This window comes from Macaca mulatta, chromosome X (assembly GCF_049350105.2).
Source record: "Macaca mulatta isolate MMU2019108-1 chromosome X, T2T-MMU8v2.0, whole genome shotgun sequence".
Classification (NCBI taxonomy): domain Eukaryota; kingdom Metazoa; phylum Chordata; class Mammalia; order Primates; family Cercopithecidae; genus Macaca; species Macaca mulatta.
In genome coordinates this window covers 77,881,729-77,906,284 of record NC_133426.1, presented here as the reverse complement: position 1 = coordinate 77,906,284, position 24,556 = coordinate 77,881,729, and the positions used below count along the sequence as shown (strand labels likewise).

General features: G+C 42.7%; 1 protein-coding gene and 1 pseudogene across 11 annotated transcripts in view; one reads left to right on the top strand and one right to left on the bottom strand.

The window, feature by feature from the left end:
- TAF1 (TATA-box binding protein associated factor 1) overlaps positions 1–24,556 on the bottom strand; it is a 98,841-nt gene that overhangs the window by 30,113 nt on the left and 44,172 nt on the right. For 9 of the 11 annotated variants that reach the window (XM_077989558.1, XM_077989561.1, XM_077989559.1 and 6 more), the window contains exons 29-32: positions 13,722–13,789; positions 11,942–12,064; positions 11,124–11,216; positions 10,958–11,042 (exon numbers count right to left, since the gene is read on the bottom strand). In XM_077989558.1, coding sequence (XP_077845684.1) covers positions 10,958–11,042; positions 11,124–11,216; positions 11,942–12,064; positions 13,722–13,789 — 369 coding nt within the window. Of the gene's footprint in view, positions 1–10,957; positions 11,043–11,123; positions 11,217–11,941; positions 12,065–13,721; positions 13,790–17,344; positions 17,551–24,556 lie in introns of those variants that run through there. The other 2 variants (XM_077989562.1, XM_077989563.1) reach the window with 1 other exon arrangement.
- Positions 14,026–15,146, top strand: LOC106995239 (polyadenylate-binding protein 2 pseudogene; annotated as a pseudogene).

The following is a 24,556-nucleotide window of genomic DNA, read 5'->3' as shown; positions in this document are numbered from 1 at the left end:
AAGATCTGCAAGGGCTCCCTTTAGTCTTTGGCTGAATAACTACTAAGCTACACAGGCATAGGATGAGACCCGAGAATGTCAGGCAAAGGTCCTATAACCTGAACAACTATCAGAGCCCACAAAAGATTGGGAGATACTCAAAAGTTGGGGACAGGGGGAGATTTCTCAGTTTTTCTTTGTAAATTTATATCTAGATTGTGGGGTCCAACTGAGCATTCTAAAACTTTGGGCTCTCAGGTTTCATGACACAAGTTCTACCTATGTCCATCCTAAAGATGGTTTCTTACTGGAGTTGATTTTGGTTTTAAGAGCACTAGAGGAGAAACTTGCTATGAAATCTTTGGGAAAGGGGAATCTCATCATGACTAGCTCAGCATTACCTATTGGTTCAGACTACGCAGCTCATTTCAAATGAGATCAGGCACATTTAGGGTGGTATAGCCACAGACTATGCAGCTCATTTCAAATTTAACTAAACATTAAGTAGTAAGGCCTCTGCCAATTTTGTTAAGTCCGGCAAAAAGTTTGGGTTGTATTTTTGAGAAGGGACTTATCTGTATGACTCTCTCCTTTAACTGTTGTGGTCCTTTGGGGACTGCTGTAAATAACTCCAACCACTTAAAGTTGTGGACTTCCCTGTATTAATGTTCTTTTCAAATGCTATTTAAACATGAACAGAGGTTCTGAAATTGATCTAGTACTTACGTGGCAGCTGGAAGGTACAAGGGCTTAACTCTATAATTAGCGTACAGTCCACTGTCATCACTTAAGGACAAGACCAATTCCTCTGATACATGCTGCCTATGTCCAGATGTGTTTTATATGGAGTGTTACTTATCTTCTGGTTTTTGCCTAATGACCCTAATCTTAGTGCTAAGTATTCTGGCTATATACAATATAGTTCACGGGCTAAATATGTGACTAACAAAGTCAAGGAAGTCAGTGTAAAATGTTACAGAAATATGGTCATATGCAGTATATTATGAGTGAAGGATCTGAATATAGAGTCAAAATAATGTTAATTAGAGATACCATTCTACTAATTTAGATTAACTTTAATACTAACAATAAAATTTTACAAAATAAAAATTTTAACGTAGAGAATAAAGTCCACATGGACTTTGTTACTATTTATATTTTTTGTTTCTTGAGACAGGGTCTCACTCTGTCAACCAAGCTGGAGTGCAGTGGCACAATCATGGCTCACTGCAGCCTTGAACTCCTGGGCTCAGCAACAGGCACACACCACCATGCCCAGGTAATTTTTAAAATTTTTTAAGAGACAGGGTCTCTTGCCAGGGCTGATCTTGAACTTCTGGCCTCAAGAGATTCTCCTGCCTTGGCCTCCCAAAGCATTAGGATTACAGGAGTGAGTCGCTGCATCCAGCCTGGACTTTGTTACTATTAATTAAAAAAAGAGGAAGGATCATATTTGGCTGAACCAACAAAGTTTTAAACAGAAATATTTCGTGTGTATCACCTGATAGTGGGAAATATTTCATGTGCCTTTAACTCCTCAATGTCTTTATGGTATCTTTCTAGATGTCATCATTTCATATCACATGGTACCACTAACCCTTATAGCCCTATTCAGAAGTTTCCTATTCCACTGGTTAAGAAGGGGGAAAGTCAACCTTCTAGGCTGTCCACTGTTACTATCTAGACATTATTTACTTCTTCTTGTGGATAAAAAAAAATCTCTCCTACTCTAAGGCCTGTTTTTCACTACGCCAGAGGTTGAAGACTTGGAGCCAAATTTGGCCTGCAGATAGATGTTTTTATTTGGCCAACGGAGTAAATAAACATTTAAACTATTTGCAAATACGTAAAAATTTAAGCAATGTCACATAAAAAATTCAGATTTTCAGCTTCTCTTGAAAAATTAAGGGCCGGGCGTGGTGGCTCACGCCTGTAATCCCAGCACTTTGGGAGGCCAAGGCGGGCGGATCACGAGGTCAGGAGATCGAGACCATCCTGGCTAACACGGTGAAACCCCGTCTCTACTAAAAAAATGCAAAAAATTAGCCGGGCGAGGTGGCGGGCGCCTGTAGTCCCAGCTACTCGGGAGGCTGAGGCAGGAGAATGGCGTGAACCCGGGAGGCGGAGCTTGCAGTGAGCCGAGATCGCGCCACTGCACTCCAGCCTGGGCAACAGAGGATACTCCGTCTCAAAAAAAAAAAAAAAAAAAAAAAAAAAGAAACATTAAGACATCTAGCAACACAGGATACTCATTTCCTTAGGACAACAATCAGATGAAGGACATGCTGCTTTAGATGGAATATGCATGCACTCTTCTAGTTTAGCACAATCCCACCTGGCCCACCTTAGTCATTTACATTATTTGCCTGGCCCCTGCAGGACACCTGAGTTTGAAATCTGTGTTCTTCACCTTTAGTCACCATTATTAACTGATTCTCATTCACAAAAACTTATGCACCTGGCACAATCATTCTCTCGGCTCCAAATCTCTCCCATCATAGTGAGTTACTTTATTGTTCACATGTACAACCTATCCAAATCCCTGCAAATCTTTGTGCCAATAGTTTGCACCTTTGCTCCAGCCAAACACATCCGTGGCTACCAAACACATCCATGGCTATACCCAGAATGCTATCTAGTGAAAACTGCTTCACCTCTGGAACTTTCAACTCCAAATATTCAACTTTCTTACCACAGCCTTGTGTCTGTCCAGTTTTTTCATTCTCTTTCTCTTACTTCAAGAAAATTGCCAGGCCCATTAATTTCTATCTCTCAACATATTAAGCCTCTCCTGGCATTACTTTAATGTATAATCAGCCCCATGTTTTAAAAACTAAGGTAATGCAGAAGAATATACCAAAGTAAGCTATGGGATCATTGTTGTATAGCTTCCTGAATCAGCAATTTTACTTGAAGATTGGAGAGGGGATGTGAAGTAATTTGGTAAGAAATTTAAAGCAAGTTAAAGTACAGATAAGCCTAAAGGAAAATTTGCATAAGTTTTTAAGATAAAACACAAATTGCCAAATAAATTGCAAGCTTTTGTGAAGCTGCTCTGAGATATTCCCCCAAACTGGAGACTATACGGTCACAATCCTCTGCAATAAAGCGTCCTTTATTGGTCTGAGATGCCTGAACTTCAACAATTTTTTCTTCTTTTGCTAATACCCTCACAATTCCCAATCTTTCCAGCACATCCACAAAACAAAATCTCAATCCTGAATCAATTTTATCATCTGCCTTCTCAGTTTCCTAACTTGATCTGATGAGCACTGACAAAAATTACAGAACTGTTCCAAATGATACTGCTCAAAAAAAAAAGTCTCCATCTTCAGCTGGACCCTGAAAAGCTGCTCAACAGCATTCTTCTGAAATGTCCCTAATCAGCTCCTTTTCCAATTTCCCATAAAAATAATTCTTGTTGATATTTTTCTTCAAATTCCTTCTCGTACTTTAATCTCAGCAAAAAATACCGTTTCCTACTTTACAGAGAACTAAGATGCTACTTAGGCGGAAACTTTCTCAATGTCTATCTTCCCACTTTCATAGGCATTTCACATCCTTTTCTTCTCTTTGACCTATACAAAGGTCTCCTCTGTCCAACTGCCTTCATCCCCTCAACATATTGTCTACTTCCTTCTTCCCTTCACAGGCAACTCTCAATCTCTACTTTCTTGCTTCCCATTCATTCATAACTCCTGCAGTCTGGCTTTTTATTCTACCACTTCAGTGAAATAACTCTTCTAATAACCATCCTCTTTGGTCTTCTCTGTAGCACTTGACCTGTTGGTAATTTTCCCTCTTTGAAATTCTCTTCTCTTAGTTTGCAGTATATTATTCTCTCTTAGTTTTTCTTCTTTCATTCTGGCCACTCCTTCATATTCACTTTTTTTTATTTTTTTTATTTTTTTTGAGACGGAGTCTCGCTCTGTGGCCAGGCTGAAGTGCAGGGGTGCAATCTCGGCTCACTGAAACCTCCGCCTCCCGGGTCCAAGTGATTCTCCTGTCTCAGCCTCCCGAGTAGCTGGGACAATGGCGCATGCCACCACGCCCAGCTTATTTTTTGTATTTTTAGTAGAGACAGGGTTTTGCTATGCTGGCCAGGATGGTTTCGATCTCTTGACCTCATGATCCACCCGCCTCGGCCTCCCAAAGTGCTGGGATTACAGGCGTGAGCCACCGTGCCGGGCCTCACCTATTATCTTAAATATTGGAATTTGTCAGGTCTATTCTTATCCCACATCCTCTCTTAAACAGTGATTCTTATCTTTTTTGGGATCACACACAACTTTGATAATCTGATAAAATCTATGGTCTTTCTACTCAGTAAAATAATCATATTTTACATACAACATCAGAGGGTTCAAGGAATGTACCCTACTCCCTATTTGAACTCATCTACTTATATTTTTATATGCTGATAATCTGAAAAATAACCATATTTATAGTATAAACTCTCTTCTGAGGCCAGGTGCAAAAGTTCACACCTATAATCCCAGCACTTTGGGAGGCCGAGGGAGGTGGATCATTTGAGGTCAGGAGTTTGAGACCAGCCTGGCCAACATGGTGAAACCCCGTCTCTACTAAAAATACAAAAATTAGCTGGGTGTGATGACATGTGCCTGTAATCCCAGCTACTTGGGAAGCTGAAGCAGGCAAATCATTTGAACCTGGGAGACGAACGTTGCCGTGGGCCGAGATCACACCACTGCACTCCAGCCTGGGTGACAGACCAAGACTCTGTCCCAAAAAAAAAAAATATATATATATATATATATCATCTGAGCTTTGGACTTGTATACAGCTAACTACCTATTAAAAGTCTTCACTTAGATGTCCTACCCCAATACAACATAGCAAGTTGAACTCTGCTATCTTTTCTCCAAACTACTTTTCCTGTATTTCCCATATTAGTCAATGGCACCACTTGTTGCCCAAGTCAGAACTTTGGACGTCATTTGGTTTCTTCATCCTTCCAAAAATGGAAATTTCTCCTAATTGCAAAAGTACATAATACTTTTAGTGAGCACATATGCTCACTAAAAAATTCAAATACCTAAGTACAAACAAGTATAAAGTAAAAACTATTCTCCATTTCTCCCTTTGGTAATTCAATTCCATGGCAACAACTGAGCTAAACAGTGACTGACTCCTAGATGGGATACCTGCTCTCCAGTTCATTGGCCCCCACAACATAGCCCATTTCACTCATTTGTATTACCTGTCCATAGAATCCAAATTTGTGACCCCCCCTTTCTAAATATACTGTTGAGTAATATGGTTCTCAATAATACAACTTGAATATCTTTTCATATGAGTATACACAAATACACCTAATTTGTTAGCTAAGTCTACCATTTTGATAGCTGAGCAGTACTTCATCATATAGATGTGCCATTTTTAAAACAATTTCCTATTGTTGGATATTTAGAATGCTCCATGTTTTTGCAATTACAAGCAATGCTGCAAAGAACATTTGTACATGTACCTTTATAAACTTGTGTGTAGTCGTCCCTGGAAGTGAAGGTGCCTAGCCAATGGAAATGAACATTTACAGTCCTCTAAAACGTTTGTACTAATTTATGTTTCCCCCAAGAGCATGAGTGCTTGATACCATCTTAAAATCTCCATCCTTTACCCATGCCCCCAACTTCTAACCATTTATGAAACATCAATTCTACCTCCTCAGTATCTCTACACCCCGTCTTCATCTTTTTACTCTTATTGATACTGATCTTAGTTCAGGCCGTCAGTATTTTTAACTGGGAATGCTGTCAATAGTTTCTTTACCGGTCTCTATCTTATTCCCCTCTTCCAATCCATTCTTCAGATAGGTTTCGGAATGATACATTCAGGTACTAGTACCTGATATGTCCCTTTCTCCTTCTAAAGGTTTGGTGTAACATACTAGGCCTTTCATGATTTGGCCCCTCTACCTTTAAAATCTCGAATCTCACTACCAAATGTAATTCCACTATGCATCCTAGTCATATTTAACTACCGGCATTTCCTATCCAAGGCACCTTCATCTACTTTTGCATTTGTGTTATCTGCCAGGAACTTCTCCACCGTTTTCCACTTGACTATTTCCTTGGCACAGTAGGTGCTCAATAAGTAGTTACTATCATCATCATTCTTCAAAACTCAGTTCAAGGGCCGGGCGCGGTGGCTCAAGCCTGTAATCCCAGCACTTTGGGAGGCCGAGACGGGCGGATCACGAGGTCAGGAGATCGAGACCATCCTGGCTAACACGGTGAAACCCCGTCTCTACTAAAAAATACAAAAAAAACTAGCCGGGCGAGGTGGCGGGCGCCTGTAGTCCCAGCTACTCGGGAGGCTGAGGCAGGAGAATGGCGTAAACCCGGGAGGTGGAGCTTGCAGTGAGCTGAGATCCGGCCACTGCACTCCAGCCTGGGCGGCAGAGCGAGACTCCGTCTCAAAAAAAAAAAAAAAAAAAAAAAAAAAAAAAAAAAAAAACTCAGTTCAAAAGTCACTTCCTCGTAGGAGAGTTCCCCTGCTTCCTATACAAGGAAAAACCATGGAAAACATGTAACATCATCCCCTTTACATCAACTGTTCAAGTTAAATAAGTCCTTGCTAACATAAGTAACAGTATCATGAATACCTCTGACTACATCTCTGATTAGGATTATAATCTTACCACATGCTAACTACTTACATGCACTATTTTATTTAATCCTCACAACAACCCTCAGAGGGGAGTACTATTATTCTTATTTTACAGATAGGAAAAGCAGAGACTAAGTTATTTGCTCAAAGTCACATTGCTATTAAGTGCTGGGGCCAATGTTCAAATCCAAGTCTACCTGACAATAAAGTCTGTTCAATAAAGTCTGAACAATTTTTTAGTCTCTCAATGTTGCCAAATAGCTTTCCAGAAATCTCACACAATTTTATACTGCCAACAGCAAAGCGTGAGAGCACCTGTCTCACTACCATTATGTCTACTAAAAAACTGAGTTGGCTGGATGCAGTGGCTCATGAGGTCAGGAGTTTGAGACCAGCCTAGCCAAGATGGTGAAACCCCATCTCTACTAAAAATACAAAAATTAGCCGGGCACGGTGGCGGGAACCTGTAATCCCAGCTACTCGGGAGGCTGAGGCAGGAGAATCACTTGAACCCAGGGGGTGGAGGGTGCAGTGCGCCAAGATCATGCCACTGTACTCTAGCCTGAGCGACAGAGCAAGACTCCGTCTAAACAACAACAAAACAAAACAAAACAAAAAAAAAAACAAACAAAAAAAACCTCTTTCAATTTTTTTTTTTTTTTTTTTTTTTTTGAGACTAAGTCTCACTCTGTCACCCAGGCTGGGGTGCAATGGCACTATCTTGGCTCACTGCAACCTCTACCTCCCAGGTTCAAGCAATTATCATGCCTCATACTCCCAAGTAGCTGGGATTACGGGAGCCTGCCACCACACCCAGCTAACTTTTGTATTTTTAGTAGAGATGGGGTTTCACCATGTTGGCCAGGCTGATCTCGAACTCCTGACCTCAGGTGATCTATCTGCCTCAGCCTCCCAAAGTGCTGGGATTACAGGCATGAGCCACCACGTCCGGCCCAATTGCATTTCTTCGATTACTAGTGCAACACAATATTTATTCATGTTTGTTACCTCTTTAATTTTCGTCTTTTGTGATTTGTCCATCTGCCCTCTGCTTACTTTTTTATTAGTATCTTCTGGGTTTTTCTTACTGTTTTACATAAGCTCCTTGTAAGTCTGCCCTATGTCCTAAGTCAGGCATCACCAGGTCAAGTGCCTTTCTGTAACACTCTTGCTTATCACTTGCTACACATAGTCTTTTTTAGACGTCTGTGAGCTTACCAACACTTCCACTGCCAGAATTCTGGGTGATTAACTTTAGGTGTTTTCATGAAATAATGGATAATTGACCCAACAAGGGACATTTCCACTCTCCAATTTCCAATGTGTAATAAGCAGAGCAAAGTGAGAAAGTAGATTCTTTCAACCCAAACCAGAATGAACAAAAATGGAAGTCTCATCTCTTTAATGATATATGCATGTCCTAGTTACATATAATTCCCTGAACTTGCCCTGTTCTTTCATTCTTCCATGATATTAAATATTGTGTTCTCTGCCCAGAACGCCTATTTCTTCATCAGTCTTTCCAACTGACCAATCCTTCACCTTTTCTCTCCAATACTCTGCCCCTTCTGACAAACTTAACAGTCATACTACTTACTGCTAAAAATTACAGGAGAAAAGTCTTATAATCATATGGATTCTTAGTTGAGAACCTCAGTATGCTAGATAATTCTCTCATATGCCCTTAGCTCCCTCTTCTATTTGTTTAAGGAATTATAAGAAATCGTTTCCCTGTTTCATTCCTTCAGTGTTTTCCTATTTAGGATCAAGTACAAACTCAAGTATAGCACACAAAATCCTCTATGATTTGACTCTTGCCTGCCTCTCTAAACAGTTATTCACCAATATGTACACTTGAACTGCAACCCCAACACCTTGTTTCTTTTTTCTTTTTTTGAGACGGAGTTTCACTTTTGTTGCCCAGACTGGAGTACAATGGCGCCATCTCGGCTCCCTGCAACCTCCGCCTCCCAGGTTCAAGCGATTCTCCTGCCTCAGCCTCCCGAGTAGCTGGGATGACAGGCATGCACCACCACGCCCGGCTAATTTTGTATTTTTAGTAGAGACGGGGTTTCTCCATGTTGGTCAGGCTGGTCTCAAACTCCCGACCTCAGGGGATCCCACCGCCTCGGCCTCCCAAAGTGCTGGGATTATAGGCATGAGTCACCGCACATGGCCTGTTTCTTAAACCTATCATGCAATTTCAGGCCTCTGTGCCTTTACATATTGCTGTTCTCTCTACCTAGAACATTTTCTCCTCCACATTCTTTGCCAAGTAAACACCATTGATCTTTCAGAATTCAGCTTAAGAAAACTCTCTTCTGGATGGGTGTGGTGGCTCATGCCTGTAATCCTAACACTTTGGGAGGCCAAGATAGGAGGATGGCTTGAGTCCTGGAGTTCCAGACCAGACTGGGCAACACAGCAAGATCCCCATCTCTATTTACAAAAAAGAAAAAGAAAAAAGAAAATCCTCTTCCAGAAAGCTTCCTCTAACCCCACTTTTTTTTTTTTTTTTTTGAAATGTGGTCTCACTATGTTGCCCAGGCTGGTCTTGCACTCCTGAGCTCAAGTGATCCACCCGCCTTGGCCTCCCAAGGTGCTAGGATTACAGGCGTGAGCCACCGCACCCCGCCCCACTCTAATTTAGATATACTGTCCTGTGATACTCTGTGCATGCTTATAGCAGTAAAATTTAAGTACTATAATTTTTCTTTTCTGTTTCCCGAACTAAACTAAACTAATTTGGAACAGAAACCATATATAATTTGATATTTATAACATCTATCAGTGCCAGCACATATAAGTACTCAATGTTTAAAAATTGTCATTAAAAACTGTATTAGCTTGTTTATGAAGCCTTCCCTCTCAAGATATTCCTTGCTCTCGTCTGATGCACTCTGCACATACTTCTATTATAGCCCTTGTCAAGCTGCATTTTACTTATTTATTTTATTTATTTAGAGACAGGGTCTTGCTGTCACCCAGGATATAGTGCAGGGGCGTGATCATAGCTCACTGCAGTCTTGAACTCCTGAGTTCAAGTGACCCTCCTGCCTTAGCCTCCCAAATAGCTAAGACTTCAGGCACTCACCACTACACCTAGCTAAGCTTTTGTTTGTAAGTGTTTTATACAGACAAGGAAGGTCTTGCTATGTGTGCCCAGGCTGGTCTCAAACTCCTGGCCTCAAGCAATCCTCCCACCTCCGCCTACCAAAGTGTTGAGATTACAGGCATGAGCCACCATGCCTGGTTCCAAGCTGCATTTTAATTGTCTCTTTCTGCCAACTGGATTGTGAATTACTTGAGGACAGTGACTGTCTCTCTTATCAGTAGATTAAGCAGCTAGCACAGAGCCTGGCATATGTTATTCAATCAACTCATGTACTGAGCAAAACTCCATGCACCAAGGAAGCTCACCACGGTCCATAGCTACCCATTTCCCTAAGCTCCATCTAAGGGCCTGGGACATAGGTGAGTTTTCACATTCTAGGAAAAAGCAGTGATGGCTCAGAGCCCAAAGTAATATCCATTTGATTTTTATTCTCACTTCATTTTTCTGTGCCTTCCGAGATTTCAAAAGTAAGCATATATTACTTTTTCATCATTAAAGGCTAATAGCAATCTTTATACAACATACACACTAAAATATATGCTTGCTTCAAAAAAAAAAAAAAAAAACGACTGGCCAGGAGTGTGGCTCACACCTGTAATCCCAGCACTTTGGGAGGCTGAGGCAGATGGATCACCTGAGGTCAGGAGTTTGAGACAAGCCTGGCCAACACAGTGAAACCCCATTTCTACTAAAAATACAAAAATTAGCTGAGCGTGGTAGTAGGCACCTGTAATCCCAGCTACTCAGGAGGCTGAGGCAGGAAAATTGCTCGAACCTGGGAGATGGAGGTTGCAGTGAGCCAAGATCGCGCCACTGTACTCCAGCCTGGGCGACAAGAGTGAAACTCCATCTCAAAAAAATAAAAATAAAAAGACTAAGTCACTCAATTGATTCTGTGATCACTGCTCAAGGCTGCTTTATGCACATAAATTTTAATAATGCTGGCTAGGAGTGTTGGCTCATGCCTGTAATCCCAGCATTTTGCGAAGCCGAGGTGGGAGGATTGCTTGAGCTCAGCCTGGGCAAAACAGCAAAACCCTGTCTCTACTAAAAAAAGAGCCTGGCGCAGTGGCGTGTGCCTGGTTCAGTGAACTATGATCACATCACAGCATCCAGCCTGGTTAGGAGAGCAAGATCCTGCCTCAAAAAAAAATTTTTTTAATAATGCTAAGTAATGTCAGATGGATAGAAGATGGATGGATTCATGGAAAGAAAATAAAGAGAAATACCCACCATTATACTTAACACTGTTGGCCAGAATAAGGTTTACATCATCTAGAAAGCTCTCCCGACTCTGATACTTGTGCTTCGAGATGTTCTGTGATGAAAAGAATCAGGCACTCAGATACACACAGTCACTTGATTACAAAAAGGCATTTAGATCAAATCAGTCACTCACCTTACGTATGGTCTCTAAATCCATTGGATTGACAATCACTTTGTAATAATCTGGAACAAATTTCTTATTAACTGGGTGATGAAATGGCCAAGACTAGTAAATAGAAAGCATAAGAAATTAAATGGAAATCACTCTTCATACCAGAATTTCACCACCTTTGTTGGGTTACAAATATTCCTATAAAAAGCTATGGACTCTTTCCCTAGAAAAACACATAATCATACAAAACTTCTGTATATAATGTAAGGGGTTCACAGATTCCTTTAAGGATTTCTATGCCATGATAGGGTAAAAACACTTGCTCTATAGTCATAATTAAAATTTCTTCTTCCCTAGTCCCATCCGGAAGTTTTATAGCATTACACACGTAGAACACATTCCTATAGTACAAAAGGAAACTGTTGAGAATTCCTAGGGAGGATCACCATAACAATATAAAAACGAAATAAAAGACAACCAACGGTGTCTAATTATCAAAGTATCATTTGCTTAGAAGTACCTTTAAATCAAAAGCCTCACATTCGCTAGCACCCTCTCTCTATAGGGCTACTCAGGAGCATTCATATACTGAATGTCAGCAACAGGAAGCAAAAACCTCCCTACATCCAAAGATTCCTGGCCTCTTTGACTTCAATGATAATGTACTCTTTAAAAAAAAGATAATGTACCCATACAGCAAAAAGGTCAATATTTAAAATCACATACCAGTCACAACTGACATACCCACTTAGACTCTCCAAAATACACACACGTACACCCTATACATTTTTCCTTTCCCCTGCACGATCCTCACAATATTTAGCACAGAGACAGCTTACATCTGGAACTGCCATCATTTTCTGGGTGACTATGTTGTCCAGAATGAAAGAAAAGGCCACTTGGTCATCATCATCCAGCAAGGGGTTGATAGCTTTCTCTAAGCGAGCTAATTTGTCTTCTTTCTGAAATTAAAGCAAAGCCAAGACAGAAGTTTCCCTAAGGTGTGATCACCACAGAAAAATTAAGGATAATTTGCTGGGCGTGGTGGCTCATGCCTGTAATCCCAGCACTTTGGGAGGCTGAGGCGAGTGGATCACAAGGTCAAGAGATCGAGACCATCCTGGCTAACACGGTTAAACCCCATCTCTATTAAAAATACAAAAAAAACTAGCCAGGCATGTTGGCGGGCGCCTGTAGTCCCAGCTACTCGGGAGGCTGAGGCAGAAGAATGGCATGAATCTGGGAGGTGGAGCCTGCAGTGAGCCAAGATCGTACCACTGCACTCCAGGCTGGGTGACAGAGCGAGGCTCCATCTCAAAAAAAAAAATTAAGGATAATTTAAGGTTCAGCTAGCTATCTATGACCCTTGCCCCAGAAAGTGTAACTTTGAATTGTCTACGGAATGACAAAAAGTCAAGATAAATGATATTCCAGGCTGGGCACAGTGGCTCACACCTGTAATCCCAGCAATCTGGGAGGCCGAGCAGGTGGATCACATGAGGCCAGGAGCTTGAGACCAGCCTGGTCAACATGGCAAAACCCCATCTCTACTAAGAATTAAAAAAAAAAAAAATTGGCTGGGCGTGGTGGCACACGCCTGTGGTCCCAGCTACTCAGGAGGCCAAGGCACAAGAATCACTTGAACCCAGGAGGCGGAGGTTGCAGTGAGCCAAGATCATCCCACTGCACTCCAGCCCGGGTGACAGAACGAGACCCTGTCTCAAAAAAAAAAAAAAAACAGATATTCCAGTAAAACGGTCAAAATGGATACGTCAACAACTTCTTTAGGTACTCTACATTCTATTCTTCTGGTTCACCAAAATTTATACTTCCCTGAGTGTCAACATCATAGCTGCCACACACACAAAAAAAACATCTTTAGCAATTTAGGCTTTAAGATCATGCTCTCTGTTTTTGGTATAAAACTACTGCTGAACAACACTAAACATTATTACTGATTAGTGACTTTTGTATAATGGGACGTAACCCAATAAATTTATTTTAGACTCTAGTAGGAAAAAGTTTGTATTCCTATTGCTCCAAATCCTCATCAACACTTAGTATTGTCAGTCTTTTTAATTTTAGCCTTTCCAGTGGGTATGTAGTGACATCGTGGTTTAAATTTGCATCTCCTCAATAATCCGTCAAGTTGAGAATCTTTCCATGTTTACTGGCTAGCTATCCTCTTTTGTGAAATGTCTACTTCATACTTACACTTTTGTAGATTTATAAAGTACCATTAAATGTTTTTGGTAAGAAGAGGGAATATAGATAGATTATCATTTAAAAATTAAAACTTCTAGCACTTGCTGCTTAGTTGGTTAAAAATACAAAGAAAAAATTAAAATTCCTCCTTCCTAAAACATTGACTAGTCTCTCAGCTACAGCTGACTTCCTGGAAACTCACTTTCCTTTGCCCTTTCTAATGAGTTATGGGCCCAGTTTTTCCATCTACAAAAGGGACTGGCCTATGAGTTCTAAAGTCCCTTCCAGCCTTCACATATACTAAATATCTGCTACTCCCACATATATTTTTCCTTCTGTTAAATTCCCTACTTCCTAAACCCTGATATACCCCCCTCCTTCAAATTCCACTGCCTTTCTCTCACTCTGTCTTACCTCTTTGAGTTTTTCATCACAGAGATCCAGCATGGATTGAGAGATCTGAGTCAATGAGTGTTTTGGCCCTGTAGAGGAACAGTAAGAGATGAAACCATTAAAAATGGAAGGCAAAATCTGCCAACACTTCTTTATCCTCTTAATGCACTTGCTTAAGAACCTAATATGTGTCAGGCACCAGGCTAACTGATGGGTTAGACAAATATACCAGACTTATATCCATTTTTCAGTGCCTAAAACATAGCAGGTACACAATATGAATGAATAAACTAATTTTAACTCTTTCCTTAATTTGTGTACTACTGCTGCCTTTAATACCTTGAACATAATACTATGGAAGGGGAGCAATTATTTAAGAATGCCTGAAGAGTGAGCAGGCGGCAGGGGCTGCGGATGGCGGGGGCTGCGGACGGTCGGGGCCCCAGGCCAGGGCGGTGGTGCCATCTTGTGCCCAGGGCCGGTGGGGAGGCCGGGGAGGGGACCCCGGGGGGCACAGGGGACTACGGGAATGGCCTGGAGTCTGAGGAACTGGAGCCTGAGGAGCTACTGCTGGACCCCAAGCCAGAGCCCAAGCCCGAAGAGGAGCCGCCCCAGCCCGACACCCCCACTCCTGCAGGAGCTCCGGGCCCTGGGCCTGGTTCGGGAGCCCCTGGCAGCCAAGAGGAGGAGGAGGAGGAGCTGGGACTGGTCGAGGGTGACCCGGGGTACGGTGCCATTGAGGACCAAGAACTGGAAACTATCAAAACTCGAGTCAGGGAGATGGAAGAAGAAGCTGAGAAGCTAAAGGAGCTACAGAACAGAGGTAGAGAAGCAGATGAATACAAGTCCACCTCTAGGCAATGCTGGCCCAGTGATCATGTCATTGAAGAGAAGATGGAGGCTGATGCCCGTTCCATCTATGTTGGCAATGTGGACTATGGTGCAACAGCAGAAGAGCTGGAAGCTCACTTTCATGGCTGTGATTCAGTCAACCGTGTCACCATACTCTGTGACAAATTTAGTGGCCATCCCAAAGGGTTTGCATATACAGAGTTCTCAGACAAAGAATCAGTGAGGACTTCCTTGGTCTCAGATGAGTCCCTATTTAGAGGAAGGCAAATCAAGGTGATCCCAAAACGAACCAACAGACCAGGAATCAACACAACAGACCGGGGTTTCCCACGAGCCCGCTACGGCGCCCAGACCACCAACTATAACAGTTACCTCTCTCGATTCTACAGTGGTTTTAACAGCAGGCCCCAGGGTCGCGTCTACAGGGGCCGGGCTAGAGCAACATCATGGTATTCCCCTTACTAAAAAAGTATTAGGAGAAGAGAGAAGAAAAAAAGAGGAAAGGAGGGGAAAAAAAAGAATAAAAAAAAAACAAAACAGAAGATGACCCTGATGGGAAAAAAAACATTTTTTTAAAAAAAGATATACTGCGGAAGGGGGGAAAATCCCATAACTAACAGCTGAGGAGGGACCTGCTTTGGGGAGTAGGGGAAGGCCCAGGGAGTAGGGCAGGAGGCTGCTTATTCACTCTGGGGATTCGCCATGGACACGTCTCAACTGCATAAGCTGCTCCCCATGTTTCCCTGCACCATTTCACCCCCTTGGGTGCTGCTCAAGGGTAGGTGAGTGTGGGTGGTAGGAGGTTTTGTTTTTTTTTTTTTTACCCAGGGCTCTGGAAGGACACCAAACTGTTCTGCTTGTTACCTTCCCTCCATCTTCTCCTCACCTTTCACAGTCCCGTCCTGCCTGCTCCTGTCCAGTCAAGTCTACCACCCACCCCAGCCCTCTTCTCCGGCTCCCTGCCCCTCCAGATTGCCTGGTGATCTAGTTTGTTTCCTTTTGTGCTTCTTTTTCTGTTTTGAGTGTCTTTCTTTGCAGGTTTCTGTAGCCGGAAGATCTCCATTCAGCTCCCAGTGGTTCCAGTGTAAATTCCCCTTCCCCCTGGGGAAATGCACTACCTTGTTTTGGGAGGTTTAGGAGTGTTTTGTTTTTCAGTTTTTTTTTTTTTTTCCTTTGCCTTTTTTCCCTTTTATTTGGAGGGAATGAGAAGTGGGAACAGGGAGGTGAAAAGTGTATTTTGGTTTTTTTAGCTCATTTCCAGGGTGGGAATTTTTTAAAAAATATGTGTCATGAATAAAGCTGTTTTTGAAAACTAAAAAAAAAAAAAAAAGAATGCCTAAAGAAACCAATGGGTAACTTGTAATTTTCCCACACTTAGCATATACAATTTGTGATTGCAATTTTTGTTTGTAGAATTTATGGTTTGTAATGTTCTAATAACATTGGGTTAATCCAAAGCCTCTGTTAAAAAATAATCTCTGGGCTGGGCACGGTGGCTCAGGCCTGTAATCCCAGCACTTTGGGAGGCCCAAGCAGGGCCTGAGGTTGAGAGCTCAAGGCCAGCCTGACCAACATAGAGAAACCCCGTCTCTACTAAAAATACAAAATTAGCCAGGTACGGTGGCGGGCGCCTGTAATCCCAGCTGCTCGGGAGGCTGAGGCAGGAGAATTGCTTGAACCCAGGAGGTGGAGGTTGCGTGAGCCAAGATTGTGCCATTGCACTCCAGCCTGGGCAACAACAGTGAAACTCCGCCTCAAAAAAAAAAAAAAAAAAAAAACACGAATCTCCACACTGACCCCTATCAGAAGCTTCAGAAAATCCTTGAACTATCTGACCTATATCCTACACTCCCTGCTTATGAATGCCCTAATTTAAGCTCATCATAAAGAAGCTAAAATATTTTCATTTAGCTAGTAACTCCAATTACTTCTTTTACATATCCTTTGCTAGATTGTATTCCTCTGTCTATCCTTTTGTTAGTGCTCCCCAGAGCCTAAATGTCAGTTCTCTTCTCACTTACTATTTAATTTAATTCAGCATTCACTTGTTTATTCATTTAATAAATGTTTAATGACTATGTACAATGTGTTCAATGATGGGAATATAAGGAAAAATAAGACAGACTTCCTGCCTATGAGACTTACTGGTTTAGGCCAGGCACAGTGGCTCATGCCTGTAATCCCAACACTCTGTGAGACTGAGCAGGAGGATTGTTTCAGCCTAGGAGTTTGAGACCAGCCTGGGCAACATAGCAAGACCTCACCTCTACAAAAAAAAAAAAAATCAAAAATTAGCTGGCCGTGATGGCATGTACCTGTAGTCCCAGCTACTCGGTAGGCTGAGAAAGGAGGATTGCTTCAGCCCAGGAGGTCAAGGCTGCAGTAAGCCAAGGCTGTGCCACCGCACTGCAGCCTAGGTGACAGAGTGAGATCCCATCTCAAAAAATAGAACCAAAAAATAAAATAAAGATAGTTGCTGGTCTAGTCAAAGAAATGACTTGAAAATAAATTATTGCAAGACAGAGAATAAATGCTTTAAGTATTTATGGATGAAATGATACAAAAGCTGAAAATATATACTAGATTGACCATATGCTAACAAAGTGTTGAACTGAGTGAACAGCACTTAAGTTTATTTCCTCTTTTACTTCTGAATGTGTCTACCAATTTCCGTAATAATTTTTAAAAAAATAGAGTATTCGTATAAATAGAGAAATATATTGGTTGCCATAAATTATGGAGGAGCTACATATGAGATACAGATGCTCCTTGACTTATGATAGGGTTACATCCCAATAAACACATAATCAGTGGAAAACATCATAAATGCATTTACTGCAGACAGCACAACACAGTATGCTATAAGCTGTTTTACAACAATTGAATCTGCTTACTGGGGCCGGGGGTGGTGGCTCACACCTACAATCCCAGCACTTTGGGATGCTGAGGTGGACAGATCGCTTGAGCCCAGGAGTTCGAATGTGACGAAACCCTATCTCTACAAGAAAAAAAAAATACAAAAATTAGCTGGGCGCACTGAAGCACACCTGTGGTCCCAGCTACTTGGGAGGCTGAGGTGGGAGAATCATCGAGCCTAAGGATATTGAGACTGCATTATGCTGTGATTATGCCACTGTACTCCAGCCTGGGCAACAGAGTGAGACCATCTCAAAAAAAAAAATAAATAAATAAATTTCTTACAATTATGGAGGCTGAGCAGTCCAGGGTCAAGGGGCCTCAATTAGTAAGAGTCTTTTTGCTAATGGAAACTCTGCAGAATACCAAAGTGGCTCAGGGAATCCCGCGGTGCTTGCTCAGGTCCCTTTTCGTCTTCTTATGAAGCCACTAGTTCCACTCCCATATTAACCCATTAATCTATTAATCCATTCATGAGGACAGGGTCCTCCAGATCCAGTCACCTCTTGAAAATCCCACCTCTCAATACTGCCACATTTGGGCATTAAGTTTCAATATGAATTTTGTTTTATTTATTTATTTATTTATTTGAGACAGGGTCTCGCTCTGTCGCTCAGGTTGGAGTGTTGGCCAGGCTGGTCTTGAACTCCTGACTCCAAGCAATCTGCCCTCCTCAGCTTCCCAAAGTGCTGGGATTACAGGCGTGAGCCACTGTGCCCAGCCTGTCTCTAGGAGTTTCACTCTGGTTCAGCAACTGCCTAAGTTGCACTGCTGTTCTGAAAGCAGTCACTTTAAGCAAAGGTGTTGGACACTGGATGATACCTAGAGGAAGCTGGGAAAATGAGTTGCACAGGCAGTAATTGTTGTACGAATTCAGAGGGGAAATAAATTTATCCAGATCAGGAAAGTCAAAGAAGGCTATTCTCGAGGAAGGTGGTGATGACTGTGCCCCTTTTGTATCGACCTTGTGTGTTTGATCCTTATGCCTATTCCTGGATGGAAAAAGAACGGGCTGATGGTCAGTGAATACCCTGGGGTGGTTTCCCACCAGAGTTAAATTATGCTCTGGACTTATTTTAGCTGTGGAACCTGTGCTAAAGACGACTTCTAAGTGGGAGGCCTCACCACTCAGAATTGGCTCTGTGTGAGCAGAGAGCAACCCCTAGTGGGCTTGTGGAAAGCACACTCTGAAAGCCACTTTTTTTCTTTTTTTTTTTTCTGAGACAGGGTCTCCATCTGTCACCCAGGCTGGAGTCCAGTGGTGTGATCAAAGCTCACTGCAGCCTCGATCTCCCAGGCTCAAGGAATCCTCTCACCTCAGCATCCCAAGTAGCTGGGACTACAGGTACATGCCACCATGCTTGGCTAATTTTTTTTATTTTTAGTAAGACGAAGTCTATGTTGCCCAGGCTGGCCTCAAACTTCTGAGCTCAAGCAACCTTCCCCCCTCAGCCTCCCAAAATGCTGGGATTACAGGCATGAGCCACCACGCCCAGCTCACTTTTCTTTATTCTGACCAAAATGAGGTGTTGTGTTTATTTTGTTTTTGCCTATGATATGGGCCTAATGTGGACCTTAGCTAATGAAACAACAGGATGGGGGATGTATCTATTTCCCCAAATCTTTAAGGTGAGAAATAAATTCATTCTCAATTTTTTTTCTGTAACCAAATATGTATGATTATTTAATGCCCTTTCCTCTGTGCTCTGACACTTAAAGAAGATACTGCTATAAGAATTAGGTCTGAAATTAGGGCAGTAATTAAGAACCTACAGAAAGTGGAGTACTTCGGGACCTAAATTGAGGGCAAGGCGTTGATGGGGTATTAATATGAGGGTATAAATATAGGAACTCATAATAAACAAGCTTCTTGGAGAGCATCTCTGCCATATCATTTACTCGGAAATACTGATTCATGAAGAAATGGATGAGTGTGGTGGCATTAAGACCTGTAGTTTTACTCACATAAGGTTGAAGGGGATGAGACCCCTGGTTTATCTAGCATTGTAACCATATTACAGAATTTTTGCCTTCTCCAGCAGAATACTAGAATTATTAAGAAGACATAGTAGCTTCTATCACTTAATGAGTACTGTCTATGTGAGAAGGACTAATAAGTACTATGCATGCCTTCTTTCATTTAACCCTCAGGTTAAAAATTTTTTCTGGCCAGGAGCTGTGGCTCACGCCTGTAATCCCAGCACTTTGAGAGGCAGAGGCGGGTGGATCACTTGAGGCCAGGAGTTCAAGACCAGCCTGGTCAATATGGTGAAACCTTGTCTCTACTAAAAACGCAAAAATTAGCTGGGCGTGGTGGCGCACGCCTGTAATCCCGGCTACTCGGGAGGCTGAGGCACAAAAATCGTTTGAACCCAGGAGGCAGAGGTTGCAGTGAGCTGAGATACACCACTGCACACTCCAGCCTGGGTGACAGAGCAAGACTCTGCCAAAAAAACAACAAAACAAAAAACAAACGACAAGTTCACAAAGATTAGAGGGAGAAATGGGTTTTGCCTCCTGACCTCAGAGACTAGACTCTTAACCATTCCTCTTTTTCTTTCTTTTTTTTCTTTTTTGAGACAAGAGTCTTGCTCTGTTGTCCAGGCTGGAATGCAATGGCATGACCCTGGCTCAATGCAACCTCTGCCTCCTGGGCTCAAGCAATTCTCCTGCCTCAGCCTCCTGAGTGGCTGGAATTACAGATGTGTGCCACCACGTCTGGCTAATTTTTGTATTTTTAGTAGAGATGGGGTTTTGCCATGTTGGCCAGGCTGGCCTCGAACTCCTGACCGCAGGTGATCTACTCACCTCGGCCTCCTAAAGTGCTGGGAATACAGGCGTGAGCCACCGCGCCCAGTCCTCTTAACCATTTCTCTAGCTGAGTGTGACTTTGTCTGCCTTTCTCTCCAGTTTTGTGATGTCTCTGTTTTTCAGGAATGGAGGTTCCTCTGCTGCTCTATAGCCAGAGACCCAAAGTGAGAGCCATGTTTCTTGATTCAACCCTGGAAACCTTCTATGATAATTTTAAAAAAATGACTAACCATTTATTGAGCACCCATAATATTTTAGCACCTTTGATACAGTAGATCCAGACCTTATGACAACAGTGTAACACAAATACCTATGTGTATGAATGGTTTTTAATCTTTTTGAGCTCACCAAAAGATTAAAAAGCCTTTTGTGAGATACTGGTGACAGCTCTGGATCTTCTTTCCAGAAAAATTCAGTTATGCACATATACATAGTATTGTACACAACTTCAGAAGAGGCTTCTAGGACCTACTGAAGCCCATCCTCTAGTAGTCCACAGACTCCAGGGTAAGAACTCTTGACTTATACAACCCTTTGCAGCTGACTCTTTTATAGCATTAAGGGTATAGAGAGTGTAGGGGGCATCTTATCCTCCTCATCTTCTCCTCAGAGAGAAATGTTTAGAATAGCTCCCTACATTAACCAAGTATCTCTGAATATTCTTTCTCTCTTGTACATAGGACTACAAGGGAAGAATGCAGACAATCACATGTGTGGTTGTAGGAGATGAGGCTATAGGTAAAACCTGCCTCCTCATCAGTTACACAACAAACGCCTTTCCTGAGGAGTATTATCCCCACTGTCTTTGACAACTATAGCGTCCAGACATCTGTGGATGGGCAAATCGTCAGCCTGAACACGTGGGACACTGCTGGCCAAGAGGAGTATGACTGACTGCGAACACTCTCCTAACCCCAGACCAGTATCTTTGTTCTTTGTTTTTCCGTTGGCAACTTAGAATTTCCAATTTATGGGACTTAGTTATCTATGAGTGTGGGGAAGAGAAGATGGAATAAATTATGACTATGATTTCTAGGATGTACAACTAGATGGGCAATCAGATAATAAGTTGCCAGTAGGGCAATGAAAAACGGACATGTCTGGCAGACAACTGGAAGCACAGGTATGGAGCCCTGAAGAGAGGTATGGGGCTGGAGATAGTGATGTTAACAGACATATGATGGCTGAAGTAATGAGAATGAAAAGGCAAGGAAATCATTTGAGAAAGTGTTTCTGGAAAAGGGAGAAGAGAGTATCAAGGAGGAAAAAGTGGTCAATAGTGGCAAATGCACAAAAGTTCAAGAATGATATTTCTAATTATATGCAAAAATGTTCGGCATCATTAGTCAATAGGGAAATGCAAATCAAAATTACAATGAAATACCACTTCACACCCACTAGGATGGTTAGAAGCAAAAAGATGGACAATAACAAGGGTTGACAAGGATGTGAAGAAACTGGAACCCTCATACACCGCTGGTGGGATTACAAAATGGTGCAGTTGCTCTGGGAAACAGTTTGGAGGTTCCACAAAAAGTTAGTTAAACATATGAGTTACCATGTGGACTCGGCAATTCGGCTCCTAGGTACAGACTGAGTATTCCTTACCTGAAATGCTTGGGACCACAGGTGTTTCAGATTTCAGGTTTTTTAAGAATCTGAAATATTTTGGAATATCTGCAAATATGTGAACATCCCTAATCCGAAAATCAGAAATCCAAATGTTCCAGTGAGCATTTCCTTAGAGCATCAAGCAGGCATTCAAAAAGTTTAAAATTTTGGAGCATTTCAAGTTTTTGGATTTGGGATGCTCAATCTTTATATACCCAAGAGAAATAAAAACAAGTGTCCCTTTCTTACTTGCCCAAGAAATAAAAAAAATTAAAATTAAAAGAAGCAAATGTTGGCCGGGCGCGGTGGTTCACGCCTGTAATCCCAGCACTTTGGGAGGCCGAAGCGGGTGGATCACGAGGCCTGGAGATCAAGACCAACAGTGAAACCCTGTCTCTACTAAAAATACAAAAAATCAGCCCGCCATAGTGGCACGCGCCTATAGTCCTCGCTATTTGGCAGGCTGAGGCAGGAGAATCACTTGAACCCAGGAGGCGGAGGTTGCAGTGAGCAGAGATCGTGCCACTGCACTCCAGCCTGGGCGACACGGAAGACTCTGTCTCCAAAAAAAAAAGCAAATGTCCACACAAAAGTTTGTACAAGAATGTTCACAAAATGTTCACAGATGCATTATTTGCATCAGCCAAAATTACAATCTAAATGTCCATCAATTGACAAACAAAATGTGGAGCATCCATACAATGGAGTATTACATGATAAAAAAAAAAAAAATGAGGTTGGGCACAATGGCTCATGCTTGTAATCCCAGCACTTTGGGAGGCCAAGTCAGGAAGATTGCTTGAGCCCAGGAGTTTGAGGCCAGTCTGGGTAACATAGTGAGACTCTGTTTCTACAAAATAAAAAATTAGCTAGGCATGGTGGCATGCACATGTGGTTCCAGCTACTTGAGATGCTAAGATGGGAGGATTCCTTGAGCCTGGGAGGGTGAGGCTGCAGTGAGCTGTGACTGCGCCACTGCACTCCAGCCTGGACAACACAGTGAGACCCTGTCTCAAAAAAAACAGGAATGAAGTACTGATACATGTTTTTTTTTTTTTTTTTTTTTTTGAGACGGAGTCTCGCTCTGTCGCCCAGGCTGGAGTGCAGTGGTCGGATCTCAGCTCACTGCAAGCTCCGCCTCCCAGGTTTATGCCATTCTCCTGCCTCAGCCTCCCGAGTAGCTGGGACTACAGGCGCCCGCCACCTCGCCCGGCTAGTTTTTTGTATTTTTTAGTAGAGATGGGGTTTCACCGTGCTAGCCAGGATGGTCTCGATCTCCTGACCTCGTGATCCGCCCGTCTCGGCCTCCCAAAGTGCTGGGATTACAGGCGTGAGCCACCGCGCCCGGCCCGATACATGTTACAATATGGATGACATGTTAAAACTGATCACTTTAGCCAACCAGGCATGGTGGCTGATGCCTGATTTAATCCCAGCACTTTGGGAGGCCGAGGCAGGCAGATCACTTGAGGTTGGGAGTTCAAGATCAGCCTGACCAACATGGAGAAACCCCATCTCTACTAAAAATACAAAATTAGCCAGGAGTGGTGGCGAATGCCTATAATCCCAGGTACTTGCAAGGCTAAGGCAAGAGAATCGCCTGAATCCAGGAGGCAGAGGTTGCAGTGAGCCGAGATCGTGCTATTGCACTCCAGCCTGGGCAACAAAAGCAAAACATCATCTTAAACAAACAAACAAAAAAAACTGACCACTTTAAATGGATAAATTGCATAGTATGTGAATTATATTTCAATAAAGGTGTTTAAATAAAAGGTTATTTCTGAAATGCGGCCAGTGGATCCAGCAATTAGGATGTAGCTGGTACTTCAGCAGAAGACAAGTGCAGCGTTGTGAGGCGCAAACAGTAAGTGAAAAAGTGGAGAAGGGTATATGGAGCATGGTGGTTAAGAGTACAGGCTCTGACATTAGATATAACTGGATTAACATCTCTACTCTGTCATTTTTTTTTTTTTTGAGACAGAGTCTTACTCTCTCACACAGGCTGGAGTGCCGTGGTGCGATCTTGGTTCACTGCAACCTCCACCTCCCAGATTCAAGTGATTCTCATGCCTAAGTCTAGTGGTGGCTCTTGCCTGTAATCCCAGCACTTCGGAAGGCCAAGGTCAGTGAATCACTTGAGGCCAGGAGTTCAAGACCAGCCTGGTCAACATAGTGAAACCCTGTCTCTACTAAAAATAGAAAAATTAGCCGGGCATGGTGGGGCACAGCTGTAGTTCCAGCTACTCAGGAGGCTGAGGCAAGAGAATCGCTTGAACCCCAGAGGGGGAGGAAGTTGCAGTGAGCCAAGATCATACCACCACACTCCTCCAGCCTGGGTGACAGAGACTATCAAAAGAGAAAATCAGCTGGACACGGTGGCTCACGCCTGTAATCCCAGTACTTTGGGATGCCGAGGAGGGCAGATCACCTGAAGTCAGGAGTTCGAGACCAGCTTGGCCAACATGGCAAAACTTCATCTCCACTAAAAATAAAAAAATTAGCCCAGCATGGTAGCGCATGCCTGTAATCCCAGCTACTCAGGAGGCTGACGCAGGAGAATCACTTGAACACAGGAGGCAGAGACTGCAGTGAACCAAGGTTGCATCACTGCACTCCAGCCTGGGCGACACAGCGAGACTCCATCTCCAAAAAAAGAAAATCACAAA